This window comes from Dermochelys coriacea, chromosome 2, assembly GCF_009764565.3.
Source record: "Dermochelys coriacea isolate rDerCor1 chromosome 2, rDerCor1.pri.v4, whole genome shotgun sequence".
NCBI lineage: Eukaryota > Metazoa > Chordata > Testudines > Dermochelyidae > Dermochelys > Dermochelys coriacea.
Genome location: NC_050069.1, coordinates 180,249,081 through 180,269,583, shown reverse-complemented (window position 1 = coordinate 180,269,583; position 20,503 = coordinate 180,249,081). Strand labels below are relative to the sequence as shown.

General features: G+C 41.1%; 1 protein-coding gene across 6 annotated transcripts in view; it reads right to left on the bottom strand.

Moving 5' to 3' along the window:
* Window positions 1-20,503, bottom strand: part of ELMO1 (engulfment and cell motility 1) — a 438,626-nt gene that overhangs the window by 308,982 nt on the left and 109,141 nt on the right. For all 6 annotated transcript variants that reach the window (XM_038391750.2, XM_043508739.1, XM_043508737.1 and 3 more), the window contains one exon: window positions 7,290-7,340. In XM_038391750.2, coding sequence (XP_038247678.1) covers window positions 7,290-7,340 — 51 coding nt within the window. The remainder of the gene's footprint in view (window positions 1-7,289; window positions 7,341-20,503) is intronic.

Genomic DNA, 20,503 nt, shown 5'->3' with positions numbered 1-20,503 from the left:
TCTACTTCAACTAAGCAACGAAATTCAATTGAAGGCTGCATGGGCAACTGGTTACAATTTTTATAATAATACTTAGCAATTAAAACTTATATATGCAAAGCCCTGCACAAACAATCCACAAAAGAACTCTGTGAAGTATGTTAGGATCAGTGATAGTCATTTAAAGAAAACAAACCTGTGACAAGAGAAGATACTGGTCCAGGGCTACAAAGTGAGTCAGTGGTACAAGTATTATAGATGTAGCGCATAGGCATGGAAAAAAATATTTTAAAAGAAGTTTGTGTGCATTCAGTAGCTACCTATTAACATTTTAGAAAAACACACAATCCAAGGATTTGGTTTTGGGTTTTTTGGTTGTACTTACTATTTATAACATCACCTTGGAAACTTGAAAAATTAAACTTTTACTCTTACCCTAAAAATTGCTTCTCCCTTCATCGCATGCAGAAAGACACATCAAAGTAGCTCATTATTTACTATTACAGGGTTATACAGGACAGCTAATTAGGCTTTTTTTAAATATTTAATTCATAATTAAAAGATACCAATAATTACAAACTTGGACCCTAATGAGTAGCCCCAGCAAAGTTAAGTTTAGTGTTTGCAAGATCAGGGCCTCAGAGTCTGATCCCCAGCCCTTTAATCATTGAAAACATTGGGCCTATATGCATAAGCAAGGACAAGAGATGGTCAAAAACCGATTGCCAATCTCCTTTTTGTGTGTATGACAATCATGGTCCAGACACCCCGAGGGGAAAACAGGGGGTCTGAACCCCAAAGAATGTGCATCTGGGTCAACTGGTTGTATACCGTGTTATTGTGTATAAACATACATTAAGAAAGGTCTTTTATGAAAACTTGTGATGGTCTGACCTTGATGGTCACCAGAAGATGGGTATACGGTTTATGCTTATAAACATATGCATGTACATATGTGTAGAAAATTGTAATTGTAATCATGGTGCAACTACAGCTCCACCTCACACCAACCTGGGGAAGCAATCAGGCAGGGAGGGGCACCTGCCAGGCTAACTGTTTACAGGAAAATAACTCCAAGCACCTAGCATTGTACAACTAAGGGAAAGGCAATGATGGACCATTAACGTTAATGGAAAGACAGAAACTGAAAAGAAAAACCCAGTCTTGAAAAACTAAGGAAAGCGGCAGTTTCCCCCTCTCTGTGTAACCATAGTCCCAGAGAAAGAAAAAAAAATTGCAAATCCTGTTAAAAGAGAAGGGGTTTATTATGTGAGAAGGTTACCCAGAAACAGAGAGCCAGCATCTAAGTGGGGTACTGTCCATGAAACACTGGATACCACTACGACAGAGGGCACACTGGAAAACTATTAGGAGGCAATGGGTAACTTGTATTAGAGAAGGGAACTTAGCTTATATAGAAGTGTGAAGACTGAGATTGCGTCTTTATGGTTGCAGTCTGTGTAACTTGTAAGTGTTTGCTTTTCTTACTATTTCATCTATGAATCTGTGATCTTTCTATTACAGAACCTTTTTGTTTATTTTTACTCCAAACAGGTCTCTGTTGTGCTGTCCTGGTGGAGTGTGAAGCCCCAAGTGGACTGATAACTGGGGGGCAAGTTTTACTCCTTTAGGGTGATGAACCAGAAGGGAAAAGTCAGAGTGACTGGTAGTTAAGAATTTAAGGGAAAGATCTGGGAAGACTCAGGACCAGAAGGGCTATTGAGGTCATCTTGAAAGGAGTAACTAAGTGGGTGGAAGCCATGGGGAGACCTTTATGTCTGTAGGCTGGCTACCCATGCGAGAGCTCTGAGCCATAGTTGCATTGCATTAAGGCACCCAGAGTTACAGGGCAGGTGATCATCCGGGTGATCCCCAAAACATGACAACATGATTTTCAAGGACATTCATGAAAAAATGGTGTTTGCATTTCCTGAAATGTTAACAGAAAAGGATAATTGAGCTGTAGCTCACGAAAGCTTATGCTTAAATTTGTTAGTCTCTAAGGTGCCACCAGTACTTCTTTTCTTTTTTTGATAATTATTGTAAGTACTTGTGGGCACACATATTTGCACAATACTTGTGAAAACGTGTATTTGCATCAGTATTTATGCTGGAAATCTTAATGCTGGCATCCTGAAAGCTATTTGCGGGTTCAGGAGCCATCCAGTCAGGTAGCCACAAACAAAACCTCATGTGACAAAGGTAGCTAATACGAGCATATTATTAACACCTAATACATGAATCAATAGTTATGGTACAGTTCACAAAAAACCCATATGTTTGTATAAGCCATTAGTTGAATCATTTTGAACAAGATAATACACAGATATCCAATGCTGTTTGTGAATAATTAACTAACTGATACAGGGACAAGTCACTTAATTTGTCTGCTGCTAATATTTTACCTTCTCTAGTAAAGAACAGTCACTAGAATAAGGGTTTACAGGATCTGATGTATAAAATATATGCATGAATGTTCACAAACAGTAGCAGATGCCATTCTGCTTACTGCATGGGAGGACAGACAACTGTCCTTTAAGAATATTTTCACACTGAACAATAACAACTCCTCACTTATCCATTTACACACCCATCACTAGAACAGAAAAATCCCAGAATGGGCAATCCCAGACAAACTGATGTTTCACTCTCCTATAAATCCATATAAAAAGATAAATGCTTGATAAGATACATAAGATAATTCCACAGAAACATAACTGGGCACAGGGGGAAAATGTGTCATGGAAAATGGCAAAAATACGATATAGTGCATATCGAGATATTGAGGAAGATAATATGAGAGTAAAGATAAATAGGAAAGATAAAAGATGAGAGCCAAGATAATTTGAGAGAAATTCAATCTATACTCAAGTAACCTAGGAGACAGAGTATGTGAGTGTTTTAAAGAGGCGGCAAGGGGAAGCATTGTTTTTTCCCTAAACAGTCCTCAGAGAATCACATGAAACATGAACTTTGCAAACAGATCTGAAGAAACAAAGAGACAGGTCAAATTCCCAACAGGTCTGACAATTCACATTCAAAGTTCCAACTCAGTGAAATTTCAAATAGGCAAGTCATAAATCTCTAAAGGAGACGGTTTATAATGGATTTAGCAATGTGCCAGTAGTTACTGCATTGCAAAAGTGATGCTATAATGATTTAGCGAAAAGAAGCCAAAGTCTAAAAAAGAACAAGTAATCTAAATTTGTGATAATTAAAAGAAAAAACTGTACTTATACTTAGGGTTTCAGATTTAATGGGGAGGGGGGAGGAGAGAACCCTCACTGTCTCACTTTCAAGTCTTTCTGACTGTAGGGGATAAAAACCAGAAACTCACACCTGGAAGTGAAAGCATTGTGTAAGGGTGGGCATTTGCCCATGGAAATGGAGGTTACTTACCTGTAAAATGGAGGTTCTTCAAGATGTGTGGTCCGTATCAGTATTCCACACATGGATACACATGAGCACCACATGCCCGAGTCCAGAATTTCTTTCAAGCAATGTCCATTGGTCTGTACAACATGTCTTAGCTCTCCTCATGCTCCCAACTGAGGGCATAAAGGTTGGTGCTGGCCAAAATCTTTCCAGTTTCCCATTCTTACTGCAGTGTACCCAATCCACAGCAGAGGGGACAGAGGGAGGGTAGTGGAATATAGATAGGGACCACACATCTCAAAGAACTTCCACTTACAGTTCAGTAACCTCCATTTCTTCTTTGAGCGATGGTTGTGATGTGTATTTCGGATGTGAGAAATTAACAAGTAGTTGTCAAACGGGGGGTGAGTGCAAGGAAACAGAAGTGATAGCTGAATGTAGCACTGCTGTCCCCACAGCTGTATCCACAGTTAAGAATGTACCATGGTATAATGTTTTATGAAAGTATGAGCGCCAAGTAGCTGCCCTACGTATTCTAGTCTGAGTATGTCTCTCAGAGATGCAGCTGAAGTAGCTTGCCCCCCGGTGGAATGAGCCTTTATCCCTTTGGGGATGGTTGGGAAGATGCCAACTAGTTGGTAACAAAAGGTGATCCATCCATCCCAAGATCCATTTAGAAAAATCTCTGTGTGGATATATATTAACCTCTTGATCATTCTGCTATGGAAACAAATAGTTTAGGTGTCTTCTAATCTCCTTTGTTCTTTGCAGATAAAAGGCCAAAGCCCTCTGGAAGTCCAGAGAATGCAGTCTTCTCTCTTCTTCCAAGGCATGTGGTTTAGGAAAAAAATACAAGTAATTGGATGACTTGACTCTTATGAAATACAAAAACTACCCTGGGTATGACTCTGGCGTGGAGGTGTAGCGATACCTTTTCTTTATAGAAGGTGGGCCAACCATAAGTACTCCCAGTTCACTGACTCTTGTTGCCGATGTTATAGCTATCAGAAAGGTCACCTCCATGCACAGACATGTCATAGAGCATGTAGTCAGCAACTCAAAGGGAGTTTAGTGAAAGATCATAGAACAAAACTGAGATCCTACTGAGATACAAACTTCACCACTGGTGGAAAGGTTCTGAGAAATCCCCTTCAAAAATATAGTTGTGACAGGGTGTGTCAAGATCATACAGTTATCCACTGGAGGATGGAAAGTGCTAATTGCTGCTAAATGAACCTGCAGGGAACTGAACGCAAGATCCAAAGACTTACGGGTAAGTAGATACTCTAAGATATCAGGGATTCCAATGGAGTTCAGAGACAAATTGTGTTGATGAGCCCAAGTGGAGAAATGCTTCCATTTAGCTGAGTAACAGCTTCTTGGCCAGTTCATGTGCCCCAAGGTCAAACATATTTGATGAATGTTCTCTAAAATAGGGGCTTCTTAAATGTTTTCATGGAATGACCACTTCCTAATTCAGTCTTGTGGACTTGCATCTCACCCTTTCCACCCTCTGTTAAATGACTGACTTCCCTTTCCATTTACAATAGCACGCCATCCTGGTGACAGCTACTAATTCTGTTACGCTAAAGCAAGTTTCTGAAAGCATTAGTGTATTTTTAGCTGTATGTAGCATAAGGGTTTTGTCCATTCTGCAGAATTACACAGTTTACATTTGCTTTTCAGTGTCTCCTCCACATGTTCTGTTGTTCTTGGCTGGAAACAAGGAGAAAGGACAGACATGTGGCCAGCCAGTTTCCCAGGGCAAACAACGGGGGATCAGTGTGGGTCCCAAGCCCACAGATTGAAAACTCCTGCTCTATCTACCTTAGGTACTTATATGGTGCCCATTATTGTAGTACCTAGAGAACAAAGATTTTCTTCTAGCATGCATACATGGAAAGCAACATTAATCTGTACATTTTAAAGAGTACAAAAATGCCATTCACTAGCAACACCCAACCTTTTGAAAAGGTCCCCCAAACCACAGCCACAGTTTTAAAAAAAATGTAAACATTTGAGAATAAAACACTGGAATTAGGTAAAAAAATAAATAAATCAATGTTGGAAATTAGAAGGTACCAACATGGAATAGATGGCACGGGTACTTTTTGAGGAATTATGCAGAGGATTTGTGTTGTACCTTTTGCTGACACATCAACACAGATTTTGCTTGGTTTTATGGGATTACAATTTTAGGCAACGGGGATGTCAGGTCCCCCTTTTCAGTGGGATAGATATGGATTGGTGCTTGATTCCATGAAAACCACACAGAGATTGGGAGGTGTTGAGGAAGTCCCCACCTCACCTCTTCCTGAGGCATCCCAGGAAAGGGGGTTAGATTCACAGGAAGCCTGAGCCATCCTATGAGGCCAGGTAGCTTCCTAGGTATTAGGTTGGCCTGTGTTGCAGGCCATGATACAGCTTGGAAGTAAGTCAGGTGCTGAGAGGGCCTTGCTCTTAAACGGCTGTTAAGCTTTGGGAATGTGATGCTCTGGATTTGAGCATGAAAAAAAGAAGGCATGTGACAGGGAGCACCACCTATTGCCTTCTCCCTTTTTACTGCTGCTAGACAGGTCACCTTATGAGAGGTTATGCTCTCATGGAATGAATAAAGTTCCATTCCTTTGCCCAAAAATTCCAGATGTCTATCTGTGTCCTTACTGGGCCCTTCCATTCCCTATTTCTACTCCAACATATCTTCAACTTTGCTATTTACATGCCCAGTGTCTGGTGACTGCAAACATCAAGTTGGGTGGGGTGGGTGTGAACAGAAAGGTCTGCATGACTTGGTGAATTATCAGTAAGATACAGAGCTTTTCATTTCTTTACTACAGGTTAGAATCCAGACTAGATTTCCCTTACCTGAAAGTTACTAAGTGGTTCAATGGCCTATATGAAATGAATTAATGGTCTCAGTCCAGGTCCTAATAGACAGGTCTTCACATCATGAAGCTTCCTTTGTAACTGGCACCCCTTTTGGCAGCCTCATCTGAAGCCAAGGATTGAATGGGCAGGACCTTTTCCATCCCTAGATTTGATCCCGCCAGAATAGAGTTGAGATTGTTTAAAGGAGTTGCTTTGCCTGGGGACTGAAATTTTCAGAACACTGCATTGAATCTGCCATGGCTACCATGAACAGACAAACTCAGGTAAGCTGTGTTAGCAAGATAGTGCATTGGTGAGGCAAGATGGAGAGAGTTGTATTGCTGATACCCATGCTGCGGATAAACAGAGGCTTTCAATATGTGGCAGTATAGCTGAGAGCCCAGAAATGGGTCATGATAGGAATCTGGTGAGTTCCACCTACCAGCTGAGAGGGAGTGGCATAAAAATGCAAAATCTCATGGTCACTAGGAACCGGAGGAGGAGATAAAGAAGAGCAGTTCACTCAGTCATCCTCTCTCTCCCCCTTCTGTCATCCCGACCCTACCACATGCCTTTAACCCAAATATAGTAGACCTCTCCCCACCCTGTCCTCCATCCTCCATCCCAGCTCTGAACTCTGGAGCAGGCACAGTTTCTCTGATGGAGGCGTTGGTGCCATCTTAACCGACTGGAAGCTGTGCCACCTTGGAGATGAATGCAGTGCAAATGGGGTGGGAAGAGAGGTTAGACAGAAGTACCCAGCAGCACCAATCCTAATCCACAAGCCCCACACCCAGCAATACGAGCCCTCTTCCAGATGAGTGAAAACCCTCCAAATCCCACAATTCTTTGCAGTTGGACTGTGGAATACAGTAGATCATTGGGACAACATTTTACACCATTTTGAGTGTCACAGACCCCAAAACATAGAGAACCACTAATTCTCAGTCCCTTCCATGAGCTTCTAAATTCAGTACAAGAAACAAATTCATAGTAGTCACCTCAACCAAACAATCATTATGGGAGACTGAAAAAGTTTAAGGAGAGCGAACAGAATGGTAACTTACTGGAGATGTTGTTAATCGAAGGATCGCTCCATTTTTAATTTCATTGCGATTCTGAAAGAGAAAATCCAAAAGGTTTTATTCCCTCTAATTACAATCAGCTCATACAAAAGGGGCAACATGCACAGGATAGAATACAACATTAAACCAGCAACAATGCTTTGTCTGTGTAAGTGTGCCTCCCCACTGCATATATACCCTAAGATACACAATTTCCCCCTTTTTATGCAAGCTACCCATTGTTAAAGCAAGAAATAGAAATATATATATTCTTCATATGAATTTTTAAATAGATTTAAACCATTTTAAGAATGGCTTCATATATTGCAGAATTTAGCTACCATTGGCAATTTCTAAATATTTCTTTGAAATATACCATAATAGACATAAATAACTGCCAGTAATGTCTGGCACTAATCTTGTGCTGCATAGTTGAGGAGTTTGTAAGATTGCTGAAACCTATCATTAAACATCTGCAGCATTTAAATGTTATCCCACAGGCTCTTCATTTTCTAGAACAAGAACATGCTGACAAACCACTGGAACCAGCCACTGAGCTCTGCCACCACTGTTTTGCACCCACCCTCCAACAAACATGCTGAAGGATTAATAAGTCAAACTACATCACTGATGTCTGCAAATTCATTTATACCACAGGTCATTTCTCACATAGTTGGCAGAAAGAGAAGGGATAAGATATTTTCTTTTGGCTAAGCTCATATAAAATGTTAAATTAAACTAAGATGCCTGCAGGAAGCTAAGAATCTCGTAACAGTTTTTGAAAGAGTATGGGATAAGCCAATCTTCTGTCCAATAAGCCTCAAAAAAAAAAAAAAGAGAGATTCTGAGAGAGATTCTATAGCCCAAGGCAGCCTGTGAAGTACTACCAAACATATAATAGCACATTTGCCTATGTAGCACCTGACCAAAAGCTAAATTGATGTCAAACTCCCACTGAACTTCAGTAGCCTTTTGATGAGTCCCAAAATCTCAGTACTACTAGTATTTACCCTAGTATTTTTTAACAAGCTTGGGATACCTCTAGTGTAAACCCAAATTCTGTTAACACATTTATGTTTTTCTAATAGACGTACTCTAGTTCAAACCAGAATTTTTTTTTGGTAAATTCTATGGCCTTAATGATCACAACGGTCACTTCTGACTTCAGAATCTGTTAATCTCTCACTCAGACACTGTTTTAACTTTTTAAAATGTTATATTAGTTTAAAAAAAATCCAGCAACGTGTGATTAATCAATCAATCTGAGGTAAGAGGTAAAACAGTGATCCTGAGTTACTATAACTGCAAAATGCAACAGTTTGATTGAAAATAATTATATTACTATTTTATCTATTTCTTTTATGAGAATATAGAGCACCAAAATGTAGAAGAGAGAAGAACATTTCAAATGACTGCAGCGTAGAGTGTTCCACGGTTGATGTTTGGGGAGGGGGACTTTTTTTTTTAAAAAAAAAAAGCGATTTTCCCCAACTCTCCCCACCCCTATGCAGCTCAACAACAAAATAATATAAATAAGATGTATCCTGCTTGAAACCAAGGTGATTAAACGGGTCACTAAATAAGGTCCAGTACATGGTCTCTCTCCTGGTATTCAGAGCATTTCATGACACTGGCTCTAGCTACTTCAGAGAGATCACTTCTCCATCCACAACATAAATGCAAAACTAATTTCTTCAATTTTGCTTTCCCCACAATACTATTTATTTACTTGTAGGCGGGGGTGGGGTGGGGTGATGACACAGAGAAAGAAAAGATCCCTATTTCTTCTGCAGTCTTGGAATGGGGGGCCAGGGGGGGGAGAGACTATTCATGTTATTTCTAATTCCAGGCTAGGTAGTTGAAAGCTACTCAGATATTATGACATTGGGGGCTATATGGGGGGGAGGGATAGCTCAGTGGTTTGAACATTGGCCTGCTAAACCCAGGGTTGTGAGTTCAATCCTTGAGGGGGCCATTTAGGGATCTGGGGCAAAAACTGGGGATTGGTCCTGCTTTGACCAGGGGGTTGGACTAGATGACCTCCTGAGGTCCCTTCCAACCCTGATATTCTATGATTCTAAATAGATAGATTAGGTAAATATTTGCCTAAATAAATGTCAGCCCACATTATATAGAGTTGTACAGAAAAAATGAACCACAATGCGTAAGTAGTGCTGGGAGAGATTTTGTTTTGACCTTCCTGCCATGTTCATTTCTCTGGCTGGGTTTATACCAAGATTTTCAGATCCCAAATTCTCAATGGGCGGTGGAAGTTGTAACGTAGACAAGGCTCAGACATTTTTTTTTTAAATCACCAAGCCATCACACCTCGCTCAGAGTAGAGTACAGTAACACTTTCCTACACTACAGCTTCCATCAGTGCTATCACTGTGAGCTGCTCTCATTGAGAATTAGCAGTCTGTAAAATCCTACTGTAGACAAAGGTTTAAGGAAAAAAATGTATTCCCTTTTATTTGAATGCATCCAAAGAATCAGGTTTTCTAACACAGTAGGCTAACGATACTTAAAAAGGGGTTAGCTTCTCCCCAGTCAAAAATCCAATTTTGTTTATCCATTCTAAATAATGACTTAAGAGCCTGCACGGAAACTATCTGTAAGCACACAATTAGACCAAGAGGATATTCTACATTAACTGCATGGTGCAGTATTCAGTATGCCAGTTAAATTTCAACAACAATGTTTATTCACATCTAATCTGCTTAGTGGTAGAGAGACTGTATCTGGAGTTCTTACTCAGGATGTCATTTAAACACAACATCTTGGATTCTGGCATTCATGTTCAGAACACAAGGGTCAATGTTATTTAGGGTAGGATATGCCATTATTATCTAGGATGTAAAAAGTGTATTTGTTTTCCAAGGTATTTGGAGAAACCTCCTACCAATCTCTGTTTCACACAGACACAGCAGATTCATAAACAACATAATCAAGATGACAGGTTTCAGAATGGTAGCTGTGTTAGTCTGTATCAGCAAAAATAATGAGGAGTCCTTGTGGCACCTTAGAGACTAAGAAATGTATTTGGGCATAAGCTTTCGTGGGCTAGAACCCACTTCATCAGATGCAGGGAGTGGAAAATACAGGAGCAGATATAAATACATGAAAAGATGTGAATTGCCTTACCAAGTGTGAGGTTAGTCTAACAACACAATTCAACTGACAGCAGGATACCAAGGGAGGAAAAATAACTTTTGAAGTGGTAATGAGAGTGACCCATTTCAGACAGTTGACAAGGTGTGAGTAACAGTAGTGGGAAATCAGTATTGAGGAAATTAGGTTTAGGTTTTATAATGACCCAACCACTCCCAGTCTTTATTCAGGACTAATCTGATGGTATCCAGTTTGCAAATTAATTCCAGTTCTGCAGTTTCACATTGGAGTCTGTTTTTGAAATTTTTTTTGTTGAATGCCACTAGCCGTCACCTACAGCCCCCAAATAAAACCTCTCCAGAGCATCATCAAGGATCTACAACCTATCCTGAAGGACGATCCCTTACTCTCACAGATCTTGAGGGACAGGCCAGTCCTTGCTTACAGACAGCCACCCAACCTGAAGCAAATACTCACCAGCAACTACACACCACACAATAAAAACACTAACCCAGGAACCTATCCTTGCAACAAAGCCCGTTGCCAACTCTGTCCACATATCTATTCAGGGGACACTATCATAGGGCCTAATCACATCAGCCACACTATCAAAGGCTCATTCACCTGCACATCTAACAATGGGATATATGCCATCATGTGCCAGCAATGCCCCTCTGCCATGTATCATAGAATCATAGAATCATAGAATATCAGGGTTGGAAGGGACCCCAGAAGGTCATCTAGTCCAACCCCCTGCTCAAAGCAGGACCAAGTCCCAGTTAAATCATCCCAGCTAGGGCTTTGTCAAGCCTGACCTTAAAAACCTCTAAGGAAGGAGATTCTACCACCTCCCTAGGCAACGCATTCCAGTGTTTCACCACCCTCTTAGTGAAAAAGTTTTTCCTAATATCCAATCTAAACCTCCCCCATTGCAACTTGAGACCATTACTCCTCGTCTGTCCACTCTGTACCATTGAGAACAGTCTAGAGGCCATCCTCTTGAAACCCCCTTTCAGGGTAGTTGAAAGGCAGCTATCAATCCCCCTCATTCTTCTCTTCTGCAGGACTAAACAATCCCAGCTCCCTCAGCCGCTCTCATAAGTCATGTGCTCTAGACCCCTAATCATTTTTCGTTGCCCTTCGTTTGTACTCTTCCCAATTGATCCGACATCCTTCCTGTAGTGTGGGGCCCAAAACTGGACAGCAGTACTCCAGATGAGGGCCTACACCAGTGTTGGAATATAGGGGGAACGATCACGTCCCTCGATCTGCTCGCTATGCCCCTACTTATACATCCCAAAATGCCATTGGCCTTCTTGGCAACAAGGGCACATGCTGACTCATATCCAGCTTCTCGTCCACTGTCACCCCTAGGTCCTTTTCCGCAGAACTGCTGCCGAGCCATTCGGTCCCTAGTCTGTAGCGGTGCATTGGATTCTTCCATCCTAAGTGCCAGTGCTGTACACTGATGTACATTGGCCAAACCAGACAGTCTCTACGCAAAAGAATGAATGGACACAAATCAGACGTCAAGAATTATAACATTCAAAAACCAGTCGGAAAACACTTCAATCTCCCTGATCAGTCACTAACAGACCTAAAAGTGGCAATTCTAAAAGAAGTGCTTTATCTTTCTTCTTCCTATGCTGCCCAAAACACAGGCATCATGGGCACATCAGACTTCTAATGAAGTAATAGCATTTAAAAAGTGAGCCCAGGGTCATTAAAAGAGTCCCCTAACCATGGATAGGGATGAAGATATATTCATTTCAATTCCAAGTTGCCATCAAAACAGCCAAGTCAGCCAAGTAAGCCAAGTAAGCAGAAGTTTGCAGGAAGAGCACTTAAGAAAACCTACCAAGCAAGTCAAAAGTTAAATGTGTCATGTAGTGGGTCCTCTCACTTTTATAATGATTATATCCACTGAAATGCATCGTGAGTTGGCTTGCTGCAATTGGTTGGAAGGGAATGTGCTGGCGGTGGTGGTTCATTTTTAAAAAACAAAACCAAAAAACATATTTTGGGAAGGTCTGGGAGCTTTGGTTCTTGGGCTCAACATTTCATTTATTTTTTAATTTGTACAAATTCGACATGGGTCTGTCTAAGAGGGCTCTTTCTTAAACAATAGTTAAGCAATCCAAAAATACTTTAATCACACATTTACATCCAAAATAATTTTTGCTTCTTCATTTTTGCAGTTTTTTAAAAATTTACTAAACTTCTTCTCTCCTTAAATGCCACAAAAGAGTTTTCACTTTTAGGATTTATGAGATATAATTTTTGTTCCATCTCTGTAACATTTTCTTTGTCCAAGCTGAGAGCACCGCAAGTAGTAAACAAATGTATACATTCAAAAATGTTCGATTTAATTTTTTTAAATTCATTTTTAATAACCTATGATATTGTTTGGCAGGAGTCACCAGGTGGTGAAGCTATACATAGTTTCAAGGGTTCTTTTTCTTGGCATCTGACCACTGTTCAGTCTTTGAAGCAATGCTTGCATGGTTCTGTTAATTTTGTAATTAAGTTTCTTTTTGGGTGTGGGGGAGGGAGAGCTGTTGCAAGCAATAGGAGAATTTGCTCTCTATTATTAATAATCTATTAGTATTAATCTAACCAGAGAGAAATTTTTGTTGACCCCTGGAAACCAGGCATTAACAGTTTGGCTGAGATTCCAGTGTTGTCAATTCATGATTTTGTCATGAGTCTCACGATAATTATTGTTTTCGTTAAAACCACAGCTCCTGGAATCAAGTGGATATGTGATGATTTCACCCTTCATTCTTAAAGAAAAAGTAAGTCTTTAGCACTTGTGGCTGTGGAGAAAGCTTCAAAATGTGGCCCCAGGGCACCCTAAAGGTTCAAAACACAGAAGGCAAATAAAAAGAACACCAAATCTATTGTTTTTACATAATCTCATGATTTTTGGTGAGCCTGACTTGTGATTTTTGAACATTTGGGGTTGGCAATACTGGATTCCTGAACGAGGGGATTGTCTGTGTCCTGTTTAACCACCTCTGTTCAAAGGCTGGTGTATATACAGAGTAAGAAAATATCAAAACTTTCCATCACTGATTTATCCCCCAATAGGAAGTCCCTGACATTTGATATTGCTCACTCAGCAGAGGAGTGACAATATTAATAGTAATAGAAGTACATTTTTAAACATGTATTTTTAAAGATATCAAAAGCAGTTATTTCTGACAGATCTCTAATATGAAGGTAGATGTGCTATGAATAGCAAAATTGTTATATTTAGAATTTCTGTAGTATAGAAGTAATAGTCTATTCTATTATTGGGAAAGAATTTTTATCATTTAAAAACGTTGTCTCCTCTACAGTCTTGTTAATTCAGAGATTTGATTCAGGTAACCTCCATAGAGTTCAGGTTATATACAGTGTCCACTTATTCTCCCAAGATAGGTCATTGTGGTATTACACACACATACGATACAATGTTCCATTTGTGAGAATGCTCAACAGGATTTGCCAATAACTTAGTTCCACATCAGCCTAGACAAGACTCTCCTAAAATGCTACACGACTAGGGTGTCTAGGGGGAAAATCATTCTAGTAGACTAAATTTACAGACATTTAAATTTAGAGTATTACATTTAATGCTTTGGCCAATGTTATTGAAATCCCTACTGATCACTTGAACTGAGCCAGTCTCTCAATGACTCTGGCCAGACTACACCTGCGTTCAGTATTGGCCCAGAAAGTAACAGAAAAATGTACACAAATTCAGAGAGCCAAAATGATCAAGCAGCTGCAGAGAATGACTTATGAGGAAGAATTAAAAAAATTAAAGAAGTTGACTCTGTACCTCAAACAGAACCCTGGAATTCCCGTATTCACCATTGTGATATAATTATGATATGTTCGGTACAAAGCATGCCTTCTGAGGTATCATTTGAGAAGTCATGATCTGTTGAACATTACTATCTTGTTGAATTGTGTGTGCTACCATTGTATCTGAAGTTATGAAGTTTTGCTATGTGCATGTCACTGAAATATGTTGTGGAGTTGAGAGAACCCACAACTAGCCTTCAGACATGCCAAACCCACAAAAAAAACGCAGAAATTGGGCTTGTTTTTGGCTTAATTGGCTTGCGAGTTGCTTGTTGGCTAGTTTTTTACTTGTTTCAGAGTAGCAGCCGTGTTAGTCTGTATTCGCAAAAAGAAAAGGAGTACTTGTGGCACCTTAGAGACTAACAAATTTATTAGAGCATAAGCTTTCGTGAGCTACAGCTCACTTCATCGGATGCAGACTTGTTGCTTGTTTGGCTTGTAGCTTGTTGTTTCACTTTTTGATTGGCTCCCAGCAAGCAGGGTTAAGGTGGGATGTCAAGGTTCCTTCCCCACTCTGAACTCTAGGATACAGATGTGGGGACCTGCATGAAAACCCCCCTAAGTTTATTTTTACCAGCTTAGGTTAAAACTTTCCCAAGGTACAAACTATTTTACCTTTTGCCCTTGGACTTTATTGCCTCCACCACCAAGAGTCTAACAAATATATAACAGGGAAAGAGCCTGCTTGGAAACGTCTTTCCCCGCAAAATCCTCCCCAAACGCTACACCCCCTTTCCTGAGGAAGGCTTGATAAAAATCCTCACCAATTTGCATTGGTGGACACAGACCCAAACCCTTGGATCTTAAGAACAATGAAAGAGCAATCAGGTCCTTAAAAGAATTTTAATTGAAGAAAAAAAGTAAAAGAATCACCTCTGTAAAATCAGGATGGTAAATACCTTACAGAGTAATCAGATTCAAAACATAGAGAATCCCTCTAGGCAAAACCTTAAGTTACAAAAAGACACAAAAACAGGAATATACATTCCATTCAGCACAGCTTATTTTATCAGCCATTTAAACAAAACAGAATCTAACGCATATCTAGCTAGATTACTTACTAAATTCTAAGACTCCATTCCTTTTCTGTTCCTGGCAAAAGCATCACACAGTCAGAGAGAGCCTTTGTTTCTCCCCCACTCCTGCTTTGAAAGTATCTTGTCTCCTCATTGGTCATTTTTGGTCAGGTGCCAGCAAGGTTATCCTAGCTTCTTAACCCTTTACAGGTGAAAGGGTTTTTCCTCTGGCCAGGAAGGATTTTAAAGGTGTTTACCTTTCCCTTTATATTTATGACAGGGAGAGTCAGAGGTTCACAGAGGGCCCACTACAGTTCCAGACTGCATGCCAGGGGGATCTAGTCGCACTGAGTGTTGGATTCCTAGGGATTGGCTTGTTTTGAAATGGGATTAGTTTGATTTTTGTCTCATTGTGAAAATCGGGGTGCTTATTTACCACGTGAAAGTTGGAAACTGTGCTAGCCTTTCAGAGGTAACAAATGAGCAACTAACACTGGTCAGAAAGGTGCTGATGGCCCATCAAGAAGAATCCACTCTCCCAGACTCTTTCGAGAAGCACTTACACCAGGGGTGGCCAACCTGAGCCTGAGAAGGAGCCAGAATTTACCAATGTACATTGCCAAAGAAAAGGAGTACTTGTGGCACCTTAGAGACTAACAAATTTATTAGAGCATAAGCTTTCGTGAGCTACAGCTCACTTCATCGGATGCATTTAGAGCCATAGTAATACATCAGCAGCCCCCCTCCCCATCACCTCGCGCCCCACCTTGCCCCCGCTCCCAGCACCTCCCACCCACCGGCAGCCCTCCCTACACCTCCCAATCAGCTGTTTCGTGGCATATGAGTTAAACCAGCCTTCAGAGACCACAGCAGGGAAGACACTGCTGTGTGTTTACGCTGTCAGCTGCAAGTGCAGTGGTGTGGCCACAGCAGCAGCTCTTGCAATGCCACACAGAGCAGTGCATTGTGATAGCTATCCCAGAGTACAAGTGGCTGCAGCGTGCTTTTCAAATGGGGGCAGGAGGAGTGTGACAGGGAGTGTGTTGTGTGTATGGGGGGGAGACAATGTGTTTTTGGGGGCAGAGAGTGTGTCAGCATGCTGTCTTGTAAGTTCAGACAGCAGCAGACCCCTCCTCCCCACCGCCCCTCTCTCTCTCTCTCACACACACCCACACCCTCACAATAGCAGCATTCCAAGTAATGGTTTGCTTTGTCTCGGAGCAGATACACATGCCATCTGTCAGAAACGGAGCTTTGAAAGGGGATATCCGCATACCTGCAGCCAAGTTCAAAACAATGACAAGAGTGGCAACTTGACTTCAGGGGATTATGAGACGTTTCTGGAGGCCAATCACAGCGCAGTAATGCAACACGTCGTCCACACTGACACCTGGGCATTTCAGCCAGGGCACAGCAAGCTTTATGCTTCTCATGGAGGTGGATTACCAGGAGCGCTCCAGCTGCAGAGTCCAGGAGCTCTAAGTGCCTTGCCAGTGTGGATACCTTAGGAGTTAGGGCACCCAGGGCTGATTTAATGCGCTCTGACTTGCAAGTGTAGCCAAGCCCTAAGAAGTGATCTCTCAGACTGCAGAACAGTCTGGCAAAGGAAGTAGTGGAAACCCCACTGCTTGAGTCATAGACCGGACAAAGCACTAGTTAGTATACGCCAGGGAGTATATTACAGGGAATAATACTGAAATGGCAGGGGAAAGAACTAGATAACCTACCAAGTTACTTCCATCTCTAAGTTCCATGCTGTCTCCCACTTTCATATTATCTACAGATGCTAAGGAAGTGCCAGGCTAAGCACTAAATCAGAAACCTCTGCTATTCAGCATGTTTGCTTACAACCCAGAAGAAAAAGATTAATACTGAAATGAAAGATTAAAAACTACAAAAGGTTTGTTTCTTGTTCCATCTTTTACATAACCTCCCACACACAGCGCTTACAATGGTATGATGGAATTTCACCAGAACGTACAATTACAGGTCCTATTCAGAGAAAAATAGGTCAGGAGCAAAGGCACCTTTCAGACAGACCGAATACTGGTTACTTAACTATACTCTGGTTCACAAACAACAAGAAGATTCCATCTGTAAATGGAAAAAGGGGCTGGGTGGGGGAGGATGAAAAGCCAGGTGAGGACTGCACCATTTGCAAAACAATACAGAAGTAAAATGTTCTCAAAATAAATGGAGAGAAGCAGTGCCTGCTCCATTTTCAAATGAAAATGAACTGTAGGAGGCATGAAAGAAAAAAAAAAAAAGTGAGACGTCTTCACAAGTGTCAGACATAAAAGTTTAAAAGCAATGAAAATATGACTGAATAAGAATTGACTGTACTCAACATGAATGAATGAAAGTTTCCTGCATATAAAGACAATATGAAAGTTACATCAGCTTCAACAGTATGTGCCGAGTTGTAGTCACTAGCCAGAAGGGCATGCAGCACATTAACCACTTTTCCCTCCACTTTTATGATTGTCTACATACACTAGTTTGCACCAATTGAGTTACACTGGTGCAAACTTGTGTGTAGACAATCATAAAAAAAAGTCATTTGAAGAATGACTTGTTTGGTTTAGTTTATACCTGCTACTAATCAATTTAAGTTAAACCAGAATAAAATCATCAAACTCAGAATGTATTTTCACAGTCTTATTGCACAAGTTTAACTAAAGGTATATCGTCAGTGCATCGTTAGCCCAGGGAATAGGTAACCAGGTCTGAACATCCAAGATAACCTAGTCCAGATGTGAGCAGCCACAATGCAAAGCCCTACTCAACTCACTGTGTTCTCATTGATGCTGTCTGTACTCACCTGTGTATGTTGCTAGGACTTTGGGAGCATATCCCATGGTTTTTTGTGCTGCAATAAGTTGGACCACGCTATGTATGTTGGCCCTGCAACTGGGAGCATGCCACCAGGCCCGGACAGACAAATGCACTAGCTCTGCTCAACCTTCCATGCTAAAAATAAAGAACAAAACTACCATGCTGGGTCAGACCAATGGTCCATCTAGTCCAGTGGCCAGGAACCAGAGCTTCAGGGAAGCATACAGAACAGGGCAGTTGGAGTGATCTATCCTCATCTTCCCCTTCTGGCTTCTGGCAGTCAGAGGTTTAGGGTCACCTGAGCACAGCGTTATGTTCTTGACCATCTTGGCTAGTAGCCATTGATGGACCTATCCTCCAGAAACTTATCCAGGTTTTTTTTTTAAACCCAGTTATAATTTTGGCCTTTAGAAAATTCCATGGCAATAAGTTCCACTGGTTAACTGTGAGTTGTGCAAAAACAGAAGTCCTACCTCTTGTTTGTATTTAACCGGTTTAAATTTCATCAGGTGACCCATAGGAGGGGGGGAGGGATAGCTCAGTGGTTTGAGCATTGGCTTGCTAAACCCAGGGTTGTGAGTTCAATCCTTGAGGGGGCCATTTAGGGATTTGGGGCAAAAATTGGGGGTCAGTCCAGCTTTGAGCAGGGGGTTGGACTAGATGATCTCCTGAGGTCCCTTCCAACCCTGATATTCTATGATTATTGTGGGAAAGGGTAAACAACACGTCTCTGTTCACTTTCTCCACACCAGTCATGATTTCATTAACCTCTATCATATTCCCACCCCCTTTAATCATCTCCTTTCTATATTGAGCAGCCCGCATCTTTTTAATCTCTCCTCATACTGATGCCCTTCCATACCCTGGATCATCTTTGTTGCCCTTCTCTGAACCTTTTCCAGTTCCACTAATATCCTTTTGGAGAGGGGATGACCAGAACTGGATACTGTATTCAAAATGGGGTGTACCGTGAATTTATATAGTGGTATTACAAAATTTTGTGTTTTAGAATAGATTAGGAAAGGGATACAAACTATCATTCTGTTTGCCTTTTTGACTACTAATGCGCATTGAGCTGAAGTTTTCAGAGAACTATCCACGCTGACCCCAACATCTTTCTTGTGTGGTAACAGCTAATTTAGAATCCATCATTACGTATCAGTAAGCGGGATTGTTTTTTCCAACATGCTTTACTTTGCCCTTATCAATGTTGAATTTCATCTCCCATTTTTTTGTGCAGTCACCCTGTTTTGTGACATTCTCCTGTAAATCTTCACAGGTTTCAGAGTAGCAGCCGTGTTAGTCTGTATTCGCAAAAAGAAAAGGAGTACTTGTGGCACCTCAGAGACTAACAAATTTATTTGAGCATAAGCTTTCGTGAGCTAGAGCTCACTTCATTGGATGAATTCAGTGGAAAATACAGTGGGGATATTTATATACACACACAGAGAACATGAAACAATGGGTTTTATCATACACACTGGAAGGAGAGTGATCACTTAAGATGAGCTATAACCAGCAGGAAGGGGAGGGGGGGAAGGAGGAAAACCTTTTATGGTGATAATCAAGGTGGGCCATTTCCAGCAGTTAACAAAAACATTTGAGGAACAGTGAGGGGGTGGGGGTGGGGAGAAATAACATGGGGAAATAGTTTTACTTTGTGTAATGACTCATCCACTCCCAGTCTCTATTCAAGCCTAAGTTAAATTGTATCCAGTTTGCAAATTAATTCCAATTCAGCAGTCTCTCATTGGAGTCTGTTTTTGAAGTTTTTTTGTTGAAGGATAGCCACTCTCAAGTTTGTAATTGAGTGACTGGAGAGATTGAAGTGTTCTCCAACTGGTTTTTGAATGTTATAATTCTTGATGTCTGATTTGTGTCCATTTATTCTTTTACGTAGAGACTGTCCAGTTTGGCCAATGTACATGGCAGAGGGGCATTGCTGGCACATGATGGCATATATCACATTGATAGATGCGCAGGTGAACGAGCCTCTGATAGTGTGGCTGATGTGATTAGGCCCTATGATGGTGTCCCCTGAATAAATATGTGGACAGAGTTGGCAACGGACTTTGTCGCAAGGATAGGTTCCTGGGTTAGTGTTTTTGTTGTGTGGTGTGTGGTTGCTGGTGAGTATTTGCTTCAGGTTGGGGGGCTGTCTGTAAGCAAGGACTGGCCTGTCTCCCAAGATCTGTGAGAGTGATGGGTTGCCCTTCAGGATAGGTTGTAGATCCTTGATGATGTGTTGGAGAGGTTTTAGTTGGGGGCTGAAGGTGATGGCTAGTGGCGTTCTGTTCTTTTCTTTGTTGGGCCTGTCCTGTAGTAGATAACTTCTGGGTACTCTTCTGGCTCTGTCAATCTGTTTCTTCACTTCAGCAGGTGGGTATTGTAGTTGTAAGAATG